At 41.9% G+C, this 19929-nt stretch overlaps 1 protein-coding gene across 1 annotated transcript in view; it reads right to left on the bottom strand.

The window, feature by feature from the left end:
* Positions 1–8657: 8657 nt before the first annotated feature.
* Positions 8658–19929, bottom strand: part of GABRB1 (gamma-aminobutyric acid type A receptor subunit beta1) — a gene marked incomplete at both ends in the record, with an annotated part of 144486 nt that continues 133214 nt past the window's right edge. Inside the window, 4 exons of the mRNA XM_082482575.1 lie at positions 8658–9005; positions 17853–18103; positions 19444–19596; positions 19703–19840. Coding sequence (XP_082338701.1) covers positions 8658–9005; positions 17853–18103; positions 19444–19596; positions 19703–19840 — 890 coding nt within the window. The remainder of the gene's footprint in view (positions 9006–17852; positions 18104–19443; positions 19597–19702; positions 19841–19929) is intronic.

Genomic DNA, 19929 nt, shown 5'->3' with positions numbered 1-19929 from the left:
ATGGAGAAGAAAGCTTGCTGCTCTGTGCTTTGTAGCATCTGTCAGAAAGTGGTTTCGTTCTGCCTCTGCTCTGAGAATTAGGTACTTCTGGAGTAAGCAAGGTCTCCACTTGTGACAAAGAAGGCATTTGGGGAGGCTGGACCAGGCCAAATTGACGCAAAAAGCTAGAGATTCCACAAAACCTATTATACTGGTGTCAGCTCCAGCATCCACTTTGGTGAATGCAGGTAGACATGAAAAGGTAGCGAATAGGAAAAACGTATGCTTGATGGAAACATCTAAAACAAGCTCATGTGGTCTGGAACCTGTCTGTCACGTATGCCCAGCTGTGCTCTCCTCTGGGCTGAAGAACGGGAAGTTAGGTGAGGAAGCTGGCGCTACGTTTCCACACTGAGGTTTTCATACAGCGCAGAGCACTGCAGGGAGGTCACAGCCCCTGTCAGGAATGGTGTGCTGGGACCAGAGTGAAATACAAGAACTGCAGCGGTAACAGAAGCTGTGGAGGGGCTCTGATGTGGGGAGCGTTACTCACGAAGTCACTTGAGTCCATGGCTAAGGTGGAATCAGGGAAATTGTAGGAATTGGACCGAAGGTGTTGAAGTTTAAAGAGACTCCATTAACATTAAATTACTTTTGTCTTTGCCTATTTGCTTACTTTGCCCATATCTGTATTTTTCTGTGTTCTTCCAGGCCTGAGCTCTTTCCAATTAGCTGGTTATGGTAAGTAGAATGGCTTTGATGTTTGCGCAGCCCACCACGCTACCTTATAACTGTAGTTCCCAGGTGGTGCTCCCTCTTTTGTCCTGTTTCAGGGACATGCGTTTGTATTCTCCTAGTGTTTGCCCCTGCAGAGCAGCTCACTTCTGGGTCCCACGGTTGCGTAGGCAAAAAAAAAAAAAGGAAAACAACCATCATAAAATACACTGGTGAAACCTCTGTGGTTTTGCAGGTGCTATGTTATGTACACACCTCTTAAGCATGTAATTAAGACCAGAAACAAAATTTTGTACACTAGGCTCTTTGAACCAGAAGTCCTAACGGAAAAAGTACATATAATGGACACACTGTATGAAGTTTTAATTTCAACATGTAAAAAGCACCTACAGAAATTCACATTGCATAAACAGACTTGCAATTTGAATCAGAAAATGCAGCATATCTTGATACAAAATATAAAAGTGGATTATAAAAATCATGTTACTTGCCCTCCGTTGGCATTCATTACGCTTCTCTCCATTTCATAGAAATCTTCCCCTGATTTCAGAAAAAAACATGTTTTTATTGATCAACTGTTTCAGCTTTGATCTTGGCACACTAAAGTGAATCAGATTTGGATCTGACCAGCAAACTGTCAGTATGGAAGTGACTACTTCAATAAAACTGCTTTTGCAACAAAGCAATCGTGTATGTCAAGAAGCCGTGTTTTTAAAAGATCTGTATAAGTCTGTAGAACATTTCTGAGTTTTGGAGCAAGCCTTTCTCATAAGAAACATGCTGAAACACAATTATGCTTTTATCTGAAGGGTGGTTTTAAGAACCAGTAACACCTTGTCCTGAAGTATGCGCACTTTAATATCACTTTGAGTTATGAATTAATAATTATAATGAAGTTGTGGAAATAAAGGGTTTTTTATTCTTCTGGTACCAGAGAATGCTTTCATAAGTGCATGAAGATAGTCTATAAAGTTTTTTACTTCTTTAAATCCACCTTAATTACATGTGGCAGTATACTATGCTTCCCTCTGTAAATTTATAGTTTATACTTCAGGACCTCTCCAGAAAGACCAAAAAGTCCACTACCAAAGTGTAGAAAAGAAGGCAAATCTCACAAAGATTCATCCTTTGGACTTTTAAAAACCTGTGTGGTTCGCATCATCAGGCTGCTCTGTGGAGAGGTCATCGCAGAAGCAAAACCTCGTGCTTTAAGCTGGTTTGCGGAGGACATACTGCATGTTCAACTCTTCACATTGTCTATGGCTGGCAATTTTACTCCAAGATACCCTTCATATGTGCTGGCACCAGCGAGAGTCCTACACAGAGAAGGCTGTGGCTGTTTTATAGCATCAGATTAGTCAGCTAATGTAGCTAATACAATAATGAAAGGCACTGGAAAGTGTGCAGACTTTAACTGGAGACTACTGCAGGTGCACAGGTACTGCTTTGGTGGTGGACTGTCTGGGGGGAAGGATTCCTAGCATCATATAGATTGAATAACTTTTTTTTTTGATGGCCACAGTAAAAGAAGGAATTTTGTTTCTTGGGAATACAGAGGTTTCAGATCTCCCATATTTCTTTTAATATTGATGGATGATCTGATGAGAACTGCTATGAACTGCCTTTGTAAAACCAAATCCTGAATCCTTTACCTATGCCAAAGTGTCATTCAGCTCTTTCTTGAAATGATGATTTGCCACCTTTGTTTTGTAAAGCTACTGTTTTCTGCAGCACACAATATTCAAAGTTATTTGCCTCTGAAAAATCTAAAAAAATCAGGTAATATGTTGCCAGCTAGATCAAAACAGCAAATGATGTTTCAGAGATGGGAACAAGGAAACTGATATATTTACGGATGTAACCGAGGTTGCTGATGGCCTCACTGATATGTATAATCTGCCAAAGCTAACTATCTTTATGAACATTTTTGGTGATGTGATTGATATTTTATACTTTCCTCTAGGACTGCATATATACAGATAGGGAGTGATGAGTTAAAAGACATTCTTGATCAGAGACCGTCTCTCAAGAGATGACATGGTTCTGCTGCCATGTAATTATCTTAGCTCCTTATTGGTAATGATACTCAATGGATTTTGCCAAGAATAAAAGTGTAGAAGAATGACTACCATGCCATTTCTTAGACTGGCACCAGCAGAATACAAAAGGTGATGTTTTTATAATACTTGGAGATTCAAAATTACTTGTAAAGTAATAGAGAAACAAGCACGCCAAGGAGCAGACAACATAATTAGAGTTCACTCTGCACTCCAAGATGGTAAAGAGACCAAAATCGCCTGGTCTTCCTTCAAAAAATGCCAGATTTATCACTTGTCTCTGAATTCTTTCACCCTGTGCATATACATTCTGGTATCATCACATGCTGAAATTCAATATTCTTCTGTGATCTCCTGCCTTCTTTGGGCCGCAGGGTGGATGTCTGTGTGGTTAGAAGAAACGTACTTGTACAATCACAGATGTGTTTTGATGCTTTTCAACGCAGAAACCATTTAAAAACATTTTTGTATGCAACAGGGACAACATAGCCCTTTTTGATGAATACTCTCAAGGCAATGTTAGCAATGCATCCTCAGTATGTGGGAATTCATGGGAAGGGACAGAGGTTCATCGGTGATGGGAAACAGAAGCAGCCAGTGGAACATGGCCCCCAGCTCTGGGTGACTTTCCTCATGATTTATCTTAAGAAATCCTCCACTTGCAGTACAAGGGGGTGGAACATTTTCTATCAGGGTGAACAAGGTGAACCAGCAGGTAACTCTGAAACAGCAACTTCTGTTCAGTGGTAGCATAAAGCGCAGGAATGTTGTCATAAATATTCCCATGATATTGAAAATGTGTTGGTTTTTTTTTGTGGTGTTTTAAGACCTTTTCTACCACTATTGCTATTCCTCCTTAATTATTTTGAATTGTGTGGGAATATAAATGAAGTGGAAGGATTTTGATTTATCCTTTGTAGTGACTGCAGCTGACTCTTATACGCTGTTTCGGGCTGATCCCATCTCTCATGCGTGCCATTGCAATGACAAAGCTCTTCTAAACCAGTGGTTTTGCTCATCCAAGGAGGGTTCAGAGTTTGGCTACCTCGCTGGGTTGGTCTTAAAGAGATGAGCAAAATCACTGCAGTGATTTACTCTGCTCTCAGAGAAATACAGGCTCCAAACATGTTGCTGATTTAGCTGCCGACCGCTTCATTCGTAATTAGGTGGGACACTGCTGATGAGAAGTAAAATTAGAATGAGATTAAAGGATCATTATAAGTGTGAAATAATTTCAAGAGTATGAAAACCGATGAACCTTGTTTTCCCTGTGGATCTGGGTATTGAATTGCTCTCCTGTGTGGATTCTCTGATGACTAATAAGGTTCGGTTCACCAAGTCCCTTTCTCCCAGAGAAGAAGGATGCTTTAACAGGAGCTTTAGCCTCTGCTCAGCTACCTGCTTTGTTGATACTCGTAAGAATGTGTTATCTCACAGATCCTTACTGTTCTGTTACCTTTTGATTGAAATTGCCAGTGGATTCAAATATTACCGGGACGCTCTCAGATAAACACATGCTCAGGGACAGTAGAAGCTCCTATCTTTGGGAAACCTAGCTAAAAAGGACTCCCAGTGCAAGTTTCTTAAATAACCTATTCAAACTCACAAGTTGCGTGAAACAGTGGCACAAATTGTAAGGGGGTTTACCTGAAACCTAATTAGCAAGAGGAACTTATCTCTGCTGAGCTTGAAGTCTGGTTCCTATGGGCAGGCAAACTAACTACCAAAATGCAAGAGTGACGGAGCTTGGCATTACAGCGTTATTCACCTTTATCGCTTAAAGGCAGCCAAATGACTCCAACCTACTGGCGGGAAGAGGTTGTGTTGCTTTTGTGCTCACTAATTCCTTGGTCCAGATGGCAATGTACATGGGGAACCCATAAATAACCACGTATCCTCTGTGCCTCTAATAACCACTGCCTTTTCCTTGCTGCCAAGCTATTGCTCTCAAGTGAGAGATGTTTTCTTCTGCTTTTTTTCCCTGAAAGTTGTGGAAAGAGGGAAAACGTGATAGTTATGTTTATACACCCTGTTATCAAGTTTTGGTTTTAATCCTCTTTTAAGGCTTTGAAAGAGGTTTTAGTTTAAATCCAATGTGCCTTGCATGCTCGTATGCCAAATTCTGTTTTCTTTACTGGAGTTAGTGGTTAAATGTGCGGCTAGGAGCCCAGTGGGAGGCAGGAGATGCTGGCTCTGGGCTGAGATGCTGCCAAGCTGCAGTAAGCGGCTCTTGCCTCTGTATGTGGCGGGGTTATTAGCCCCCCCTGGAAAACGTCGTGCCAAGAGCTGGCAGCTGTTCCTTGCTCAAGATTGCGGCTTCCAGCTCTGGAAGCAGCCGGGCCGTGGTGCATGCTGTTCAAAACTGGCAGCAGGGCTGGGCTTTGTGGCGGTGGCATGTATACGGGGTTGGACCCTGCTATTTTGGAACACGCTGTTCTGAAGGAGTTTTGCATTTGCACTTCTCTTGGTTTGTTAATGGCCTTCCCTCTGCTCCGTATCCTTTTTTTTTTTTTTCTTTTTTTTTTTGCTTGGAACTGTACGATGTAACTGCTTTTAGCCTATGTGCCTAACATCTGTGCATGAACTAGCTGGATGATCCATAAACTAGAAAGTCTGTGTTTGCAGATGTTAGGAGTCTACAAGAAAAACTCCTGAAGACCAGTACAGCTGACCTTTGCACTTGTAATACAAGGCAAGGGATCCTTCTCTATTACCCGAAGTCTCATTTCAGTATCATGTTGGATGTTGGCTCTTCCTAAATATCCACCGTAGCTGTGAGGACGGGTTGTAACATCTCCGCACCCCTGGAACAGGTGGGTTAAATTACTGACCTGTGGTGAATATCTTTGGGAGATGAGGTAATGCAAAAACACGGGTCACTGATGGCTGTTTTTCACAGAGCATTTTACACTACAAATCTGCAGGGCATATTGCTGGTTTTGAATTTATTTCTGTGTATAACCACAAAGCTGGGAAGTTCACTGACTCATGGACTTATTCTCGCTGTTTGTAAAGTTTGGTGCCAGTTCACTGGACTCAAAACCGATTAATGGGGCATGTGTTTGGAATGGGCATCACATAGAGCGCTACTGCTGTCTCCCTCCTGGGCCTATTTTTTGCAGTTATGGAAAGTTCAGTTTGCTTAGTGTGCAAGGCTTCCATATGTTCTGTGTATTGTTTATTTTACGATACCAAAATATTATTAATTGCCACTAAAATCATAGAATCATAGAATCATAGAATGGTTTAGGTTGGAAAGGACCTTGAAGATCATCGAGTTCCAACCCCCCTGCCATAGGCAGGGACACCTCTCCCTAGACCAGGTTGCCCAAGGCCACGTCCAGCCTGGCCTTGAACACCTCCAGGGATGGGGCCTCAACAACCTCTCTGGGCAACCTGGGCCAGTGCCTCACCACCCTCAAAGTGAAAAACTTCTTCCTAATGTTCAATCTGAACCTTCTCTCTTCTAGTTTAAAGCCATTCCCCGCCGAGCCTGTATTTGTGCTTGGGATTGCCCCAACCCCGATGTAGGACCTTGCACTTGGCCTTGTTGAACTGCATGAGGTTGGCTTGGGCCCACCTCTCCAGCCTGTCCAGGTCCCTCTGGGTGGCATCCCTCCCCTCCAGTGTGTCTACCTCACCAAACAGCTTGGTATCATCGGCAAACTTGCTGAGGGTGCACTCGACCCCACTGTCCATGTTGCCAACAAAAATGTTGAATAGTACAGGCCCCAGTACCGTGATCAAATCCATGATTTAGATCAAATATTCTTTATAGAAATATTGTTTAAATTTGACTAAAAAAAATAGTCAAAATGCCATGTGTGGGATGATGTGTGGCGGTTCTTATTTTGGTTGCCGATATGGTGCAAATATTGAAAAATTATTTGGAGTTGGTTTAGGGTGGGGATAGGCATACAAATTGTAGCCTATTCAGAAGAGCCATATGACTGAATTAATATTTATCCTGAATCATCTCAAATTGTACCTTGTGGCTGATTAATCTGGGAAAATTGTGCAACCCTTCAACAGACTGGAGGTTGAAGGTTGTAGCAGAGAAGAGACAGCTGAGAAGATCACCTTTGTGCTCCATTGAACTTGGGATGATACTGGGACTTTGGAGCCCACAGAAAAACTGCTAGTCTCAAGGACCCTCCCTAGATTAGCAATGTCAAATGCCTGCATTTCAGCCATTTATTTTTCGTAATGAGTAAATTAAACCTAGTCACTTTCTTGTTTGGTGATTTATCATTCCAGACTGTTTCTGCAGAAACCTGCTGCACAAATAAAGGGAAGGGGCAGCAGGTCCTGATCTGTTAGGAGGTCCAGGTCTTGCAGGATGCGACAAACATGAAGAAGTGTTTCATTTATTATTACATTCTGATTAAAAAGTTGTACTGTCAGCTGGCGATAAGGTCATCAGTTGACCTTACTGCTGGACAATGAGGAACTGGTGAAGAAGCTTTCCACATCGCTCATGTGTATTCCCTACTAACTCCAAATGGCGCGTATTGCTGCCTACTGCCCCGATCAATGTTTCCTTCTCTACCAGCTGGCATTGATAACAGTCACCTCGGTATCTACAAATACTCTGTTGGCTTGTCTATCTTGACTTTCCTAAAAGTATGAAACACTTTCAATGCAAAATAAAATTTAACAGATAATAGTTCTGTTTCAATAAAATGCTATGTTAGGCAACGCAGTAGAAAGACTGTTGGGAAAAAAACTGGCAATAGAGAAAGGTAATGGATTTGATACAGATAAGAGATGACTGACCTATTGCTCCTCAGTTGGGTGTAGCTTGCTAGCACTTTGCCTGCAGCTCCTTGGCTGTGGTTGTGTCAGGAGATAAGCAGCTGGGTAGGGAGAGGCAACAAGAGAGCAGTGTATCCAACATCACCAGGGTGCCGTAAGGCTCAGCTCTATCTCCTGTTCCTCAGCAGAGTAAGGAAATCTGTAGGAAACCATGTGCAGAACTCTCCTCAGATCCATTCCCTGATATCTGCCAAATTTTGGGAGAATGTCTTACAATTACCAGCCACAGGAAAGCTGGGGGTCAAGCTCCCAAGCCCCTCTTGGGCTGGGGTATCCGTCGGTAGTTGCTTCCAGGAATGAACACGTGTTTGTTTTCTACTTTTTAATACAAAATCACAGATGGCACAATTGTTCTCATCAATTTCAAATTTGCTACTTCATGGAAATAACAAAATTTCAGTTAGATCAAATCAGCTGATTCCTTAGTTGGAAACTCAGTGAGATTTGTCTCTGCTGCCCTTTCTTTTGAAGAAAAAAGCCTCTCTGAATATGTGAATTGACTTACATCTCCTTGAGCGATACTTCTCACAGACACTATGGAAATATTTCCTGGTATAACTATTAACTTTGAAATGATGTGTGATGTAATAGTTATAATCCTTCAAACAGTTATTTCTTCAAATTTCTCTGCACTCTAAATGCTGAAAGACTGTGACATAACTATTACTTTGAGTTGTTTTACTGTTTTGTTTGGAAGCCTTCTGCTGTGGGCTGCCAATATGAGGTAAGAAACACAGTAGGACTAATTTTTATTCCACTTAAAAAAAGACAAAAGCGGGTACAGAAGGGTCATGGGTGATGCACAAACTCTTTGTAAAAATCAAGGTATAGCGCTTTTGCTGAAGATGCTCTTTAAGAGCAGATCTGTACTATTCTGATCTGAATGTGGTGAGGCTGGATTTGGGTTGTTTTGGGGTTGTTTTTGAAAGCTCAAATCTAGGATTCAATGGCTGGGTGTCTTACCTTGAACATGTAACATTATGGTTACTGCAGTTCTTCAGAGTTAAGAAAAATGAGAAGGAAAAAAAACAAGTCTATTTATGTTAGTCTATGGTAACATTATTGCATAAATTAGTGGACATAATACAGCCAGTAAACAACATTGAAAAGAATAAATGTGATGGGAAAGACCATTCTGGACCACTTGTCTATTGAGTTAACATCAGTCAAATCAGGGATTTTGACTTTGATCTGGGATGCCCTTCTTCGTAAGCGTCCTTTTTTATGAAGCCTGTGCCTGTCCAGAGCGCTCCTACTGTAGAGGTCTCTGCTGGAAGTGGCTCTTCTGTACTGCAGGTTGGCACTGTCATACGTGTACGTGGTGGCTCGGGGGTCACGGAGGCTCGTGAACACGTCTGAGTTGCTGACGTCATTTCGTATTTCAAGCGAGCTAAGCAGCATGTTCCCGTGGGAATCAACCTGTGTCAAGGAAGGAATATGAATTAGACAAGTTCCTCGGCCAGCCAAAGGTGGTTCCCAGATGGACGGGTACCTTCTGGCTCTACTGCTGAGGCACTCCTGGGGCTGCAGTGACAGTCGTATCTTGTACGGTGTTGACAACAGTAAAAAGATACTGAATACACTGTCCTGACTAGTGTGAAATTAGCTGTTAAGCATCTAAGTACCTTCCATCCTGACCTGGCTTCTTGGTCTGGGACCTTTTAATTCAGTTAGGTATCTCAGCCCCTGTAAAGTAAGGCTTTTCTAATTTTATCTCTAACTTAGATCATGGTCTTCATGAAATAGTGATTTTTAATGTCTGGTGACCTAATACCTGAAGCTTTCATGTACTCAAGATGAAAATAAAATGTTGCTGTCTTTGCCCATTTTATGCAGTTTTAGTGCTGTAGGTTAGTTTCAAAAACAGTTTTGTAACAATGAGTTCATCATATAAAGAGCACGTAGGTGCAAGTGCATTTTATCAGTTACTGTAAAATGCTTGTGAAGAGAATTCATTTTGGAGAATCACTATATTGCAGAGATGGAAATCCCTACTCCCCACAGCATACCATTAACTTGCTCGGGTGCAGATAGAATAATCTGGTTTACTCAATGAAACCTCGCATGCAGTTGCATTTTTGTATGTCGGTACCAGCAGCAGTTGTTTCAAATATGTTTATCACTTACTCTATTTGTGCTGTTAGTCAGGGCACTGTTTTAAGTACCTAAGCAAGGAACTGAAAATTGCAACTGGTATGTATATGTCTGGTGCAAACAATTTATATATATATATATAAAATATTTTAATATCATTGCCTTTTTTATGTATGAATGTAATTAACCATGAGAGGCTGCATTACTACAAAGTGTTTACCTTTTCGCTTATCTTTAGTTTTCTACATATTTGTAGTAAAACCTCTTTCATGACAAGTTTTTTGGTGTTTCCAGGATGCCTCCTGACTTCTCCATAAAGACTTCCTAGATGTTTCAAATTCCCAGATATTTAAACATCCACTGTAGCTCATATGGGGGAAATACACATCAGGACACAAACCTCTTAAGTGAAACTTTGAAGACTTTGCCTTAAGGCTTGAGTATTAAAATTGTTTTTTGTAAACTGTGGTGTTGGACCTACCCCAAATATATTACAAGCTATACCATGGCTGTCTGGGGATGCCTTTATACCAAGGAAAAAAAATTAGTTAGTTATTGACACTATCTAGTCTTGTGAAGCACCAGTGATATGCAATGCTTTGTTCACACGCTGAGCTTTACATTTTTAGCAAGACATAGCAGAGCTAGGAAATGGTATCATAATCTACGGCAGGTCTGAAGTATGTTCCAGGAAAAACTCCAAGCAGAGCACATGGGGAAACCCCATCTCTAGGGATTGCCGCAGAGGAAAGCTGGAAGCCAGAGAAAGCCGTGGGTCCGCCTGGCAGTGTGGAAGGTGTTCCTTTCCATCGCCAGAAGGAGAAAACGTTGTGTGATGACGGCTGGCGTACCCAACCCTGTGCCAGATTAAGCACTTACTAACTGAAAACAAAGAAGTGAAGGGGCTATTTGTAAAAAAGCCACCCAGGAGAGCTGTGAAAAAAGTCTAAATAGAGTCACCACAGATAGATAGAAAATGCTCTAATCAGGTTTAGTAACTGATTCTGTGTGCTGAAATGAGTATTCAGTGGGAACACCCCAGTTCCCACCACTGTTTTGGTGGGAAAAGCTCACGTATTCTGTGTTAAAGAGGCCAGGTGGTCACAAACCAGCATGGTGTTTGCAATCTTTACCTGAGATGGGCCACCCAGTTTATATGTTTTTCAGTCACGTCTTCAAATTTAAGCAGAGTCTCCTACTCTCCAGAGGATTGCCATAACTATGGGACTATTCATTACTCCTAAGTTATAACATTTTCTGTGGAAAAAGCAGCGATCTCAGAGTTGTCTCTGTGGATAACGAGATTTTTTTTTAATTCTCAGAAGTTTTAATAGGTCAACATTTTCTTTCCAGTTTTACGAAACAGCTCTTTGAGCTGTCTTTGATTACATAATCTAAGGTTTAAGCTAATTGACTTTACTGTTATAACAACAGTAATGGTAGCACAAGCATCATTAAGCAGTTATTACAGCTTCTCTTTTGTGAAGACAACTCATAACTGCCTATGATCTAAAGTGATTCATAGGGATGTTTCTTAAACTAATATGCCCTGACAGTTTATTATAAGCCAAGCAGCATATGAATTCCCGCTTTAAGCGTTATGAATGAACCTGTTCTACTTTAAAATGAGTTTTATTTAAATCATTTTAGGCGGGATGATTTGTATACATCATGAAGCAATTCAATCTCTGAATTGCAGTCTTTGCAATTCAGAGCAAAGGACCTTACAGTAATCTTGAATAAATTAGCTCAGAGGAGTAAAAGAGCTCTTCTTGAAATAGCTGGGTCAAATTTGCCGCTTGTGCAACATGAAGCTGGACTAATAGTTAACGTCCCACATGTTACGGTTTAAGAAACCCACAACAATTTATTGTCGTTTAGACAATTATTCTCTCACCTGATGACCTTGCCCCACCCCAGAAGGGGAATCGGGGAAAAACAAGGAAATCCAGGGGTTGAGATATAAACAGATTTAATAGAATAAGACTAGATGATTAACATTAATAACACTAAAGAACCAATATTGATCCCAATACCAATACAAAATATGCAAATATTAGACAACTATATCAGTAGGAAGCTGTGCACTCCCAGCAGTGGACAGCAGATGCTGGACACTGTGAGCGCTACGGCTTTGGGAGGAAGGGAAGGGCTCAGGGGTCCAGCACTGGAGCAAGAAGTTCTCAGGATGGCAGCCATCACAGAAGAGGAGAAAACTCCTCAGCAAACTTTCTAATTTATATTGAATGTGACGTTCATGGTATGAAATGACCCTGTTGGCCAGCTTGTGTCAAATGCCTGGGTCTCACTCCTCCTCATCCCTGCACCTGGGTAGCTCGAAAACATTGAGACAGAGTCACAGAATCACAGAATGGTCATGGTTGGAAGGGACCTCTGGAGATCATCCAGTCCAACCCCCCCGCCAGAGCAGGGTCACCTACAGCAGTTGCACAGGACAGCATCCAGGCGGGTTTTGAATGTCTCCAGAGTGGGAGACTCCACCACCTCTCTGGGCAGCCTGTGCCAGTGCTCTGCCACCCTCAAAGGAAAGAAGTTCCTCCTTGTGTTAAGATGGAACTTCCTCTGTTCAAGTTTGTGCCTGTTACTCTTGTCCTATCACTGGGCACCACTGAAAAAAGACTGTTCCCATCCCCCTGGCACTCTCCCTGTAAGTATTTGTAAGCATTAATAAGATCTCCCCTCAGTTGTCTTTTCTCTAGACTAAAAAGACCCAAGTCCCTCAGTCTTTCTTCATAAGAGAGATGTTCCAATCCCTTAATCATCTTTGTAGCCCTTTGCTGGACCTTCTCCAGCAGATCCCTGTCTTTCTTGAACTGGGGAGCCCAGAACTGGACACAATACTCCAGATGCGGCCTCACCAGGGCAGAGTAGAGGGGGAGGATGACCTCCCTTGACCTGCTGGCCGCACTCTTCTTGATGCACCCCAGGATGCCTTTGGCCTTCTTGGCCACCAGGGCACATTGCTGGCTCATGGTCATCCTATTGCCCGCCAGGACTCCACAGAACTGCTCTCTAGGAGGTCAGCCCCCAACCTGTACTGATGCATGGGGTTATTCCTCCCCAGGTGCAGCACCCTACACTTGCCCTTGTTGCATTTCATAAGGTTTCTCTCTGCCCAACTCTCCAGCCTGTCCAGGTCACGCTGTAAGGCAGTGCAGTCTTCTGGCATGTCAGCCACTCCTCCCAGTTTTGTGTCACCAGCAAACTTGCTGATGGTACGCTCTATCCCTTCATCCAGATCACTGATGAATATATTGAACAGGACTGGACCCAGTACTGACTCCTGAGGGACACCACTCACTACTGGCCTCCAAAACCAGACCTCCAGACCTTGAAACCTGCATACCATAGCTGCCTATAAAGTAAATATTTTCACAAATTCGGACACCAGTCTCTTTTAAAAGCAGTCTTCCCAAGTATTTGAAGAGAAATTAGTCCTGTGTTCCTCAAACCAAGACACCACATCAGTAAAAACCCTTTCAGAATTTATTGAAGTTCACTCCAAAATATCCTTAAAGCTTGCGCAGCTGAGGTTTTGTTACTGACGCAGAGGAATTCTACAAAATGCCATAGGAATCTGGAAAAAATACAAATTGTTAAGGGATCCCCAAAAGAGACTTGTTATTAGTTTTGTTTATGTTAATGCTATGCACACAGTAAAAGCTGTAAATTTTCTGTCTTAAAATCTTTTCTCCCTTACTTGATATGAGCTTACCTGGGGCTTGCTGTTGGTCCTGTGCTGGAGGAAGCCTGTGCCTCAGCAGCAGCCAGCAGGCTTTAGCTCATGCCACCCCATGCCTCAGTGATGAGGCTGTTTCCCCACAACAGTTGTACTGCATCATCACTGCAGTTGTACACAGTCTTTGGCACGTTTGCATTGGATGGCATGACAAAAAATGGGGACGGAAGAGACAAGCCTCTGCCCACTCAGTTTTCTGGCCCGCTAGCTGTCCGCCTGCTTAGGAGTAGAGTATCTCAGTCCCTTCCTTAGGTAGGAAAGATGAGCCATATCAAATCCAGAGTAGTTGTTCCTTGCTTGGATGTAACTCATTAGTCTTTCAAATACCATTTTGTTGTTCTCTAACTGGAATGCCCTAAATTTTATTGCATAAACTGAGGCTTGCTCAGCTGAAAACAGGTTTTCTTGCTTTCTGCACCTATATTCTACACCTAAATGTGTGTGTGCATGAACATGTACATTTTGCCTCATTTGTACAATGAATAAATTTTGCCTAAAGTTGTAGAAAGCTGAAGAATTCATATTTTTTTTTGTCTTTTGAACATATCATGAAGAATATGTCAGGAGGATGTCAAAGCACCTAAAGCTGATGTTGTGTTAATCATCTGGTATAATTATCAAAGTTTAAATATTCTTCAGATGCATGTATGTGGTGGTGCTTCTTGTAATGACATTGTATCTATATTGTGTGTGTATATCTATATTGAGTTTATAGATTTTTAATTCTTCATTTTCACTGGCACTACCTAAAGCCTAAATGAGCACAGGTACATATATATGAATTTTAATCAGCGATGGAAAAGCTTTGGTGTGTGCTCAGGAAATGTCATAAAAAGAGATAATAATCAGGCTTGTATGTTTACTTAGAAAATGAGTTTCCTGCTTAGGAGCATCAAATGTATTCTAACTGTAAAATAGTGAAAGTAATAAAAATACCCAGGACTCCTGTGTTGACCACATAAAAAGCAGTCAGTCAGCTCTAGGGGAAGAGCATGTTGTCATTCCTTGACAGAAGAAGAGTCTCAGGTGCTTAGTGCTGGCTGGAATGGCTTTTTACCTACCTACTTTTTTTAATGTTAACTGTTGGGAGATAAAAGGTAAGAACTGCTGTTCTGTCTCAATACAAAAACATCTTTTCTTTCGCTTAAGATGAAAGATTCAGGGCCATATTACTCATGCAAGCTGTCTTGTCGGAACAAATGCAGCAGTGTTATCACAATCTGATCTGCAAAGACGCAGGTTATCTCAGCAAGGATATACTTATTCAGGTGTGGATTTACTTGAAGGTTGAGCTGGTTGGGTGGTTATGTGCTCCCTCCTTTTTCTCCTCCCAGTAGCCACTGTACTGGAAAAAGTATGTTATCCTTGGAGCCTGTGGCTGGTCTCTGGCGTTCCGTCCCAGGTGTTTTGTGGTGCACAGAAGGTTTGAAAGGAAGGTGTGATGCTTTGCAAAACTGGGGAGCAAGAGACCATCTATCGCTTGCCTTGTGTTGCCATTTATGAACCCCTTGATGGCTCAGCCCCTTTCCCACTCGCATTATGATTGCATCCTACCTCTTTCTCATGCTTAAGAGACATCTTCTGTGTAATGATTATTCACACTATAATTATCTGGGGAAACAGAAGCAGTTGCATGCATGGACTATCTAAATATTTTCTTGCTGGGCGCTTTTTCCTATTTATCCATAATTATGGTGGTTTCCTCAGTAATGTCTAGCTTTGACAAACAGACAAGGAAATACAATCAGTCTTTATGTTTTATTTAGAGAAACAGAAAGATTGTTTACTACAAATTAATAGTCTTTTGCATATTAAAAATTAAAATAGCATAAATCGTTAAACTGGAGAGGCTTTATTTCCACCTTCTTCAGTTTGTAGAGCAAAGAACAGCCACACATGAAACAACAGTATGGTTTCATTGTCCATCTGGTCTTCTCTATACTGTGTTAATATCGTGGTCAGTTTGCTGAGTGTTGCTCATATGTCTAATGCTTTTGTTATCTGGTGAACGAATTTGAACTCTTTTAGTCGTGAAAGTTGTATGTCAGAAGGGAATGAGCAATAACTTCACCTGGCACAAAGAGAGGAAGCACTGTTACATACCTTCTATTGATTATAGGTCCCTGTATGGACCCTGTATGGGTCAAGAGTAAAAGGGAAAAAAAAATCCTATAGCTGTATATACTTACAGCTGTACTCCTTTTGTGCTCCAAAAAAACTTTCCCCTGCTCCGGTACAGGCATAATACCAGTGAAAAATCTCAAAACGTGATGGAGAGGGGCTGGGAGCTGTCTTCACTAGAGACCACATAACCTTCCTGTGTCCCACTGCTCCGGTCACGTGCATTCTTCCTGCTGAAGACAGAAATATGGCTGTTGGACATCAGCATTTCCATGCTGAGTAAAAAGAATGCTCACAAGGTGCCAGATCAGTATACGTCCGCTGGGATAACGAGATCCATCGATATCCATTCACGCACGTGTGTCGATGTGTATGTGTGTATATATATACACACGTATCTAAAATCACAAACCTGCGTGGTGCAGGCGGAAAGCAGTCTGTTCGCTCCAAGCATTCTCAGTCTCAGAGTGGAATTGCAGGCGTGACAAGCGTGAACACTTGCAAATCCTGGTACAGAGCACGTACGCCTTCCGTTTTCTGTCAGAAAAATGCTGGTGTATGCCTGTGGTGCCCTGAAAAGTTTAAGTGTGGTTGTAAACACTTTCCATCCCATTTTGAGTACTGGTCTGAGCATAATCTTTGCTGGCGTAACATTTAGACAAAAGCTGTTAGTCATGAGTTAGGGCTTTTTGTTAGTTAAGCAAACTCTCCAAATATGTTGGAAAAAGAGCTTACCTGCGCTCTTATCCTTTACACTTTCTCATCCTTTACTCGGTTCAGGGCACTGGGGCCCATGTAGCCAAGGCTGACCTCTGAAGAAGTGTTGCTTCCCTCTTCGTCACGAACCCTTGCTGTCCTTCTCACCTAGGCTGGGTTATCTCAGGAGCTGTTGAGGTGGCTGGTCAGAGTTTGTGGGTTTTGTTGGTTTTTTTTTCTCTTCTTTATCTTCCGTAGAAATGGGTAGACAGTGTCTGCACACCACAATTTGTAACAGGGTGGCTTATCTCCTCTGCTCTGTGGGAGACAATACTTTGTGGGACCTTGGAGACTGCTGCAAGCCTGAACTGAATTTGTGAACCCATTGTAATAAAGCATCTCCTACACCGTGGGACAGGAGGCGAATGCAGGTAAGGATTTTTATTGGGCTCGTGTGTTCACTGAAACTGAGGACATGACGACTCTGTTAATGATGCTCAGCTGTAGCGGTGCGGCTGCTGGGACACAGGACACACAGCTCTAGAAGTAATAAAATATCACAGTTTCTGAAATGCACTTCATGACATGTATGAGAAATTGCAGCCATCCATCAAGCTGAATTCTTACCTGTTAAGAGTTTTATGTGTCAGTCTCATTCTTCAAGCTGAACAGAGGGCTCAAGTACGGTTTTGTCCAAATGTTATCACCTCAGGGCACAACAGTATAGAAGTTTATAAGACAGCCTGGGTAAGATCTCATTTGTGCTTGGATGTAATATATTGTAAGAAAAGCAGAGAACAGAAGAAAATTTTTTGCTCATTAGGGTATATATTTTCTTCTGAGTCAGACTGGGCTAAATACACTTAAGGGAAGTGTTTATTTCTGAAAAACTGGGAAAAAATGGAATAGATTTATAGAAGTTTGTAAGTACTCAGTGACGTACTGCTAAATTAAACTTTTCCCTATTAAAAAAAATGCCCATACTATTATTTCCTGGAGTTTGTCTGGCTTGTTTTTTAAGAAGGGATACCCGTTTTTTAAGAAGGGATACCTGTGGTCTGCTTGAATTTAGCCTGAGGGAAAAATCCTGACATCTGTGAGGGCTGTTATAACCTATAACGCATCCTCCTTGCGTTCCTGGAAGCTCAGTGCTGTGGGCTTTATTTAAGACTCACTGAGGCAACAGTGTCTGTCTTTGCGTTCCGTTTTTGCTGAAGTTTCTGTGCATAAAGAGGAACTATATAAAAAATATTTCTTCTATACCACCTTCTATAGCAAAGAAATATACAGTTGAAATGGTAAATATTTAACTTCCTTGTACCCCTTGTGTTCCTTCTGTGCTGCAAAGAAATGCTTGTTCTGAATATTCATTTGCATTTTCTGTAGTTTCTTACTGTTTTCGGTTGAAGATGAAACAAAACATATGTTGTTCTAATCCCCTTAAAATACAATTTTTCTCTAGACGATCTTAAACTCTTTTACATATGTGTTCAAACTGCATTTATGTCTATCACCATATACATCAACGTATATGGTATACATATACATTGCCACGGCAGAAATATCACTTGAAAAAGTTAGCTTGAACATTTTACCTGGACTCTATTTGTTTCCAGTCTGCTCTTCTCGCCCGCAGCATGTCCTGCCCTGCCTGCCGCCTTTTTTTGTCGTTGGGGTCCTTTCCCAAAGAATATGTAGTTTACAAAGGCGTATTCCAGCAAGGCCAGGAACACAAACACAAAGCATCCCATCAGGTAAATATCTATTGCCTTGACGTAGGGGATTTTCGGCAAGGTCTCCCTGAGGTGGGTGCTGATGGTGGTCATGGTCAGCACAGTTGTGATTCCTGCAAAAGGAAGAAAAAGGCATTGACTAACAAGACAGGGAAGGAGGTTTCGGTGTGAAAGGCGTAATGGCAGCGTTGCCCAGCTACCATGCACTTCTCGTGCAGATGGCTTAATTATGTGATCAGATTCTTAACAGCCAAGGGAATGCGTTTTGCGGGACTGGAAAGGAAGACATCCGTGCAGGCCTTCTGATAGCACCTTCCTTGGCTTTCCATGCAATGGAAGGTGAACAAAGTAGCTTTCAAAAGCCCAGGCTGTCTTGATACATCTTGCCTTAATTTTTCTAACAACTCTGCTAGGGAACACGGTGTTAGCTGACCTGGATAGCAAAGAGTTGATCACTGTTCTTTCTATGTGAGGAAATGCTTCTCTATTTATGGCTGTAGCCCTGCTTGACCCCATAGGGTGGCTTGCATTGCTCTGGGGAACTGGAATAAGTGTCTAGCTTTTGACCGAAAACAGAGGACTGAAAGGAGAACGGGAAGCTTTATGACAAAATGATGGTCTTTGCTGAAGAGAAAGTGATATATCTGCTTGTACCAAAACACCTTTTCCTGTTAAAGGGGTGCTTGCAAGTAAAGCACTTCCATCTCCTTGTGTTATCCATCACTGCACGAGTCTTTCTTTTTTGTGTGTGCGCGTGCTTTGTTTTAGCTGGACGAAATTAGTTTTTAGTCTGCTTTAATCACAGGTCCTTAATGCATCTAGATAATAGCTCTAGGCACAGGTGTAATGAGTCGAATTTACAGAGAGGGGACACACAACAGAGGTGGGACAAAATGGCTTTCTGGCGTTAGCATTTGAAAAGCGTATCTGCCTTAAAGCGAAGGTGGTGGCAAAAGATCTTAGTTCTTATGGGAAGTTGTAGGAAGGAAGATGGTATGGAAAATAACCAACTATGTAGGTAAAACAGGCTCATTCGCTGTAAGCTGGTTTATCTCCACTTGATGTCAGTAGGATCTTGTGTATTCATTCCAGCCACACATCTGGCCTGAGAGGACGCTTTTTAACATCAATGAAATGTTGATGCAGCACGGTGTAGATACCCTTAGATACCTGAATTAGACTTTTACGCTTCAGCTTGGAAGCAAGATACTTTTGGCCTGACCCAGCCACCATTACGGCAACTGGAAGTCAGTCAGGATCCCAACCTAACTGCAGAGCAAGAACTTCAGATGCAGGCAAGGTGACACCTGTCTGCCTTCCTGACAACGAAGACCCTACGCCACGTGTGTAAGATCACAATTAATGCTGCTGTAATCAGCTGTGTGGATTCGGTGCTACTGCATTCAAAGGCAAGAAGTACCTATGTAGTTCAGTGAGTTTGAAAAGAAATTACCTAGAGCAACTCTGGCTGCAGAGGCATCATAATTGATCCAAAAAGATACCCACGACAGAATTGTGATCAGCGTCGAAGGCATGTAGGTTTGCAAAATGAAGTATCCAATATTTCTTTTAAGCCGGAAGCTAAGTGATAATCGAGGGTATGCTCCTGAAAGAAAGAAGTCATGTAATGACTAATGCCTAACAGAGGTTAGACACTGATATTTCTGGGTTGGGGATAAGGGGGGAGGTTTTTTTAATTAGCCAGTGCTTACCTGTTGTAAATTCCACTCTCTTTGATACCATCTTGTAATCAACGATAGAAAACTGTGGGAGCTCGATGTTATTAACTCCCGTTACTGCCGACTCTCCTCCGTTCCAGTAAAATTCAATATCATCAGTAGTGTATCCATCTGAAACAGAGGCACAATTTGATTATTGATTTTTCTTTTTGTTTTATTACTTGACTTAAATAGTTGCGGTTAAAGTGGAAGAAGCTGCC

Source organism: Vanellus vanellus, assembly GCF_965231255.1.
Source record: "Vanellus vanellus genome assembly, chromosome: 4".
Lineage (NCBI taxonomy): Eukaryota > Metazoa > Chordata > Aves > Charadriiformes > Charadriidae > Vanellus > Vanellus vanellus.
Note: the sequence above shows the minus strand (reverse complement) of the source record. Positions and strands in the feature narration are given on the sequence as shown.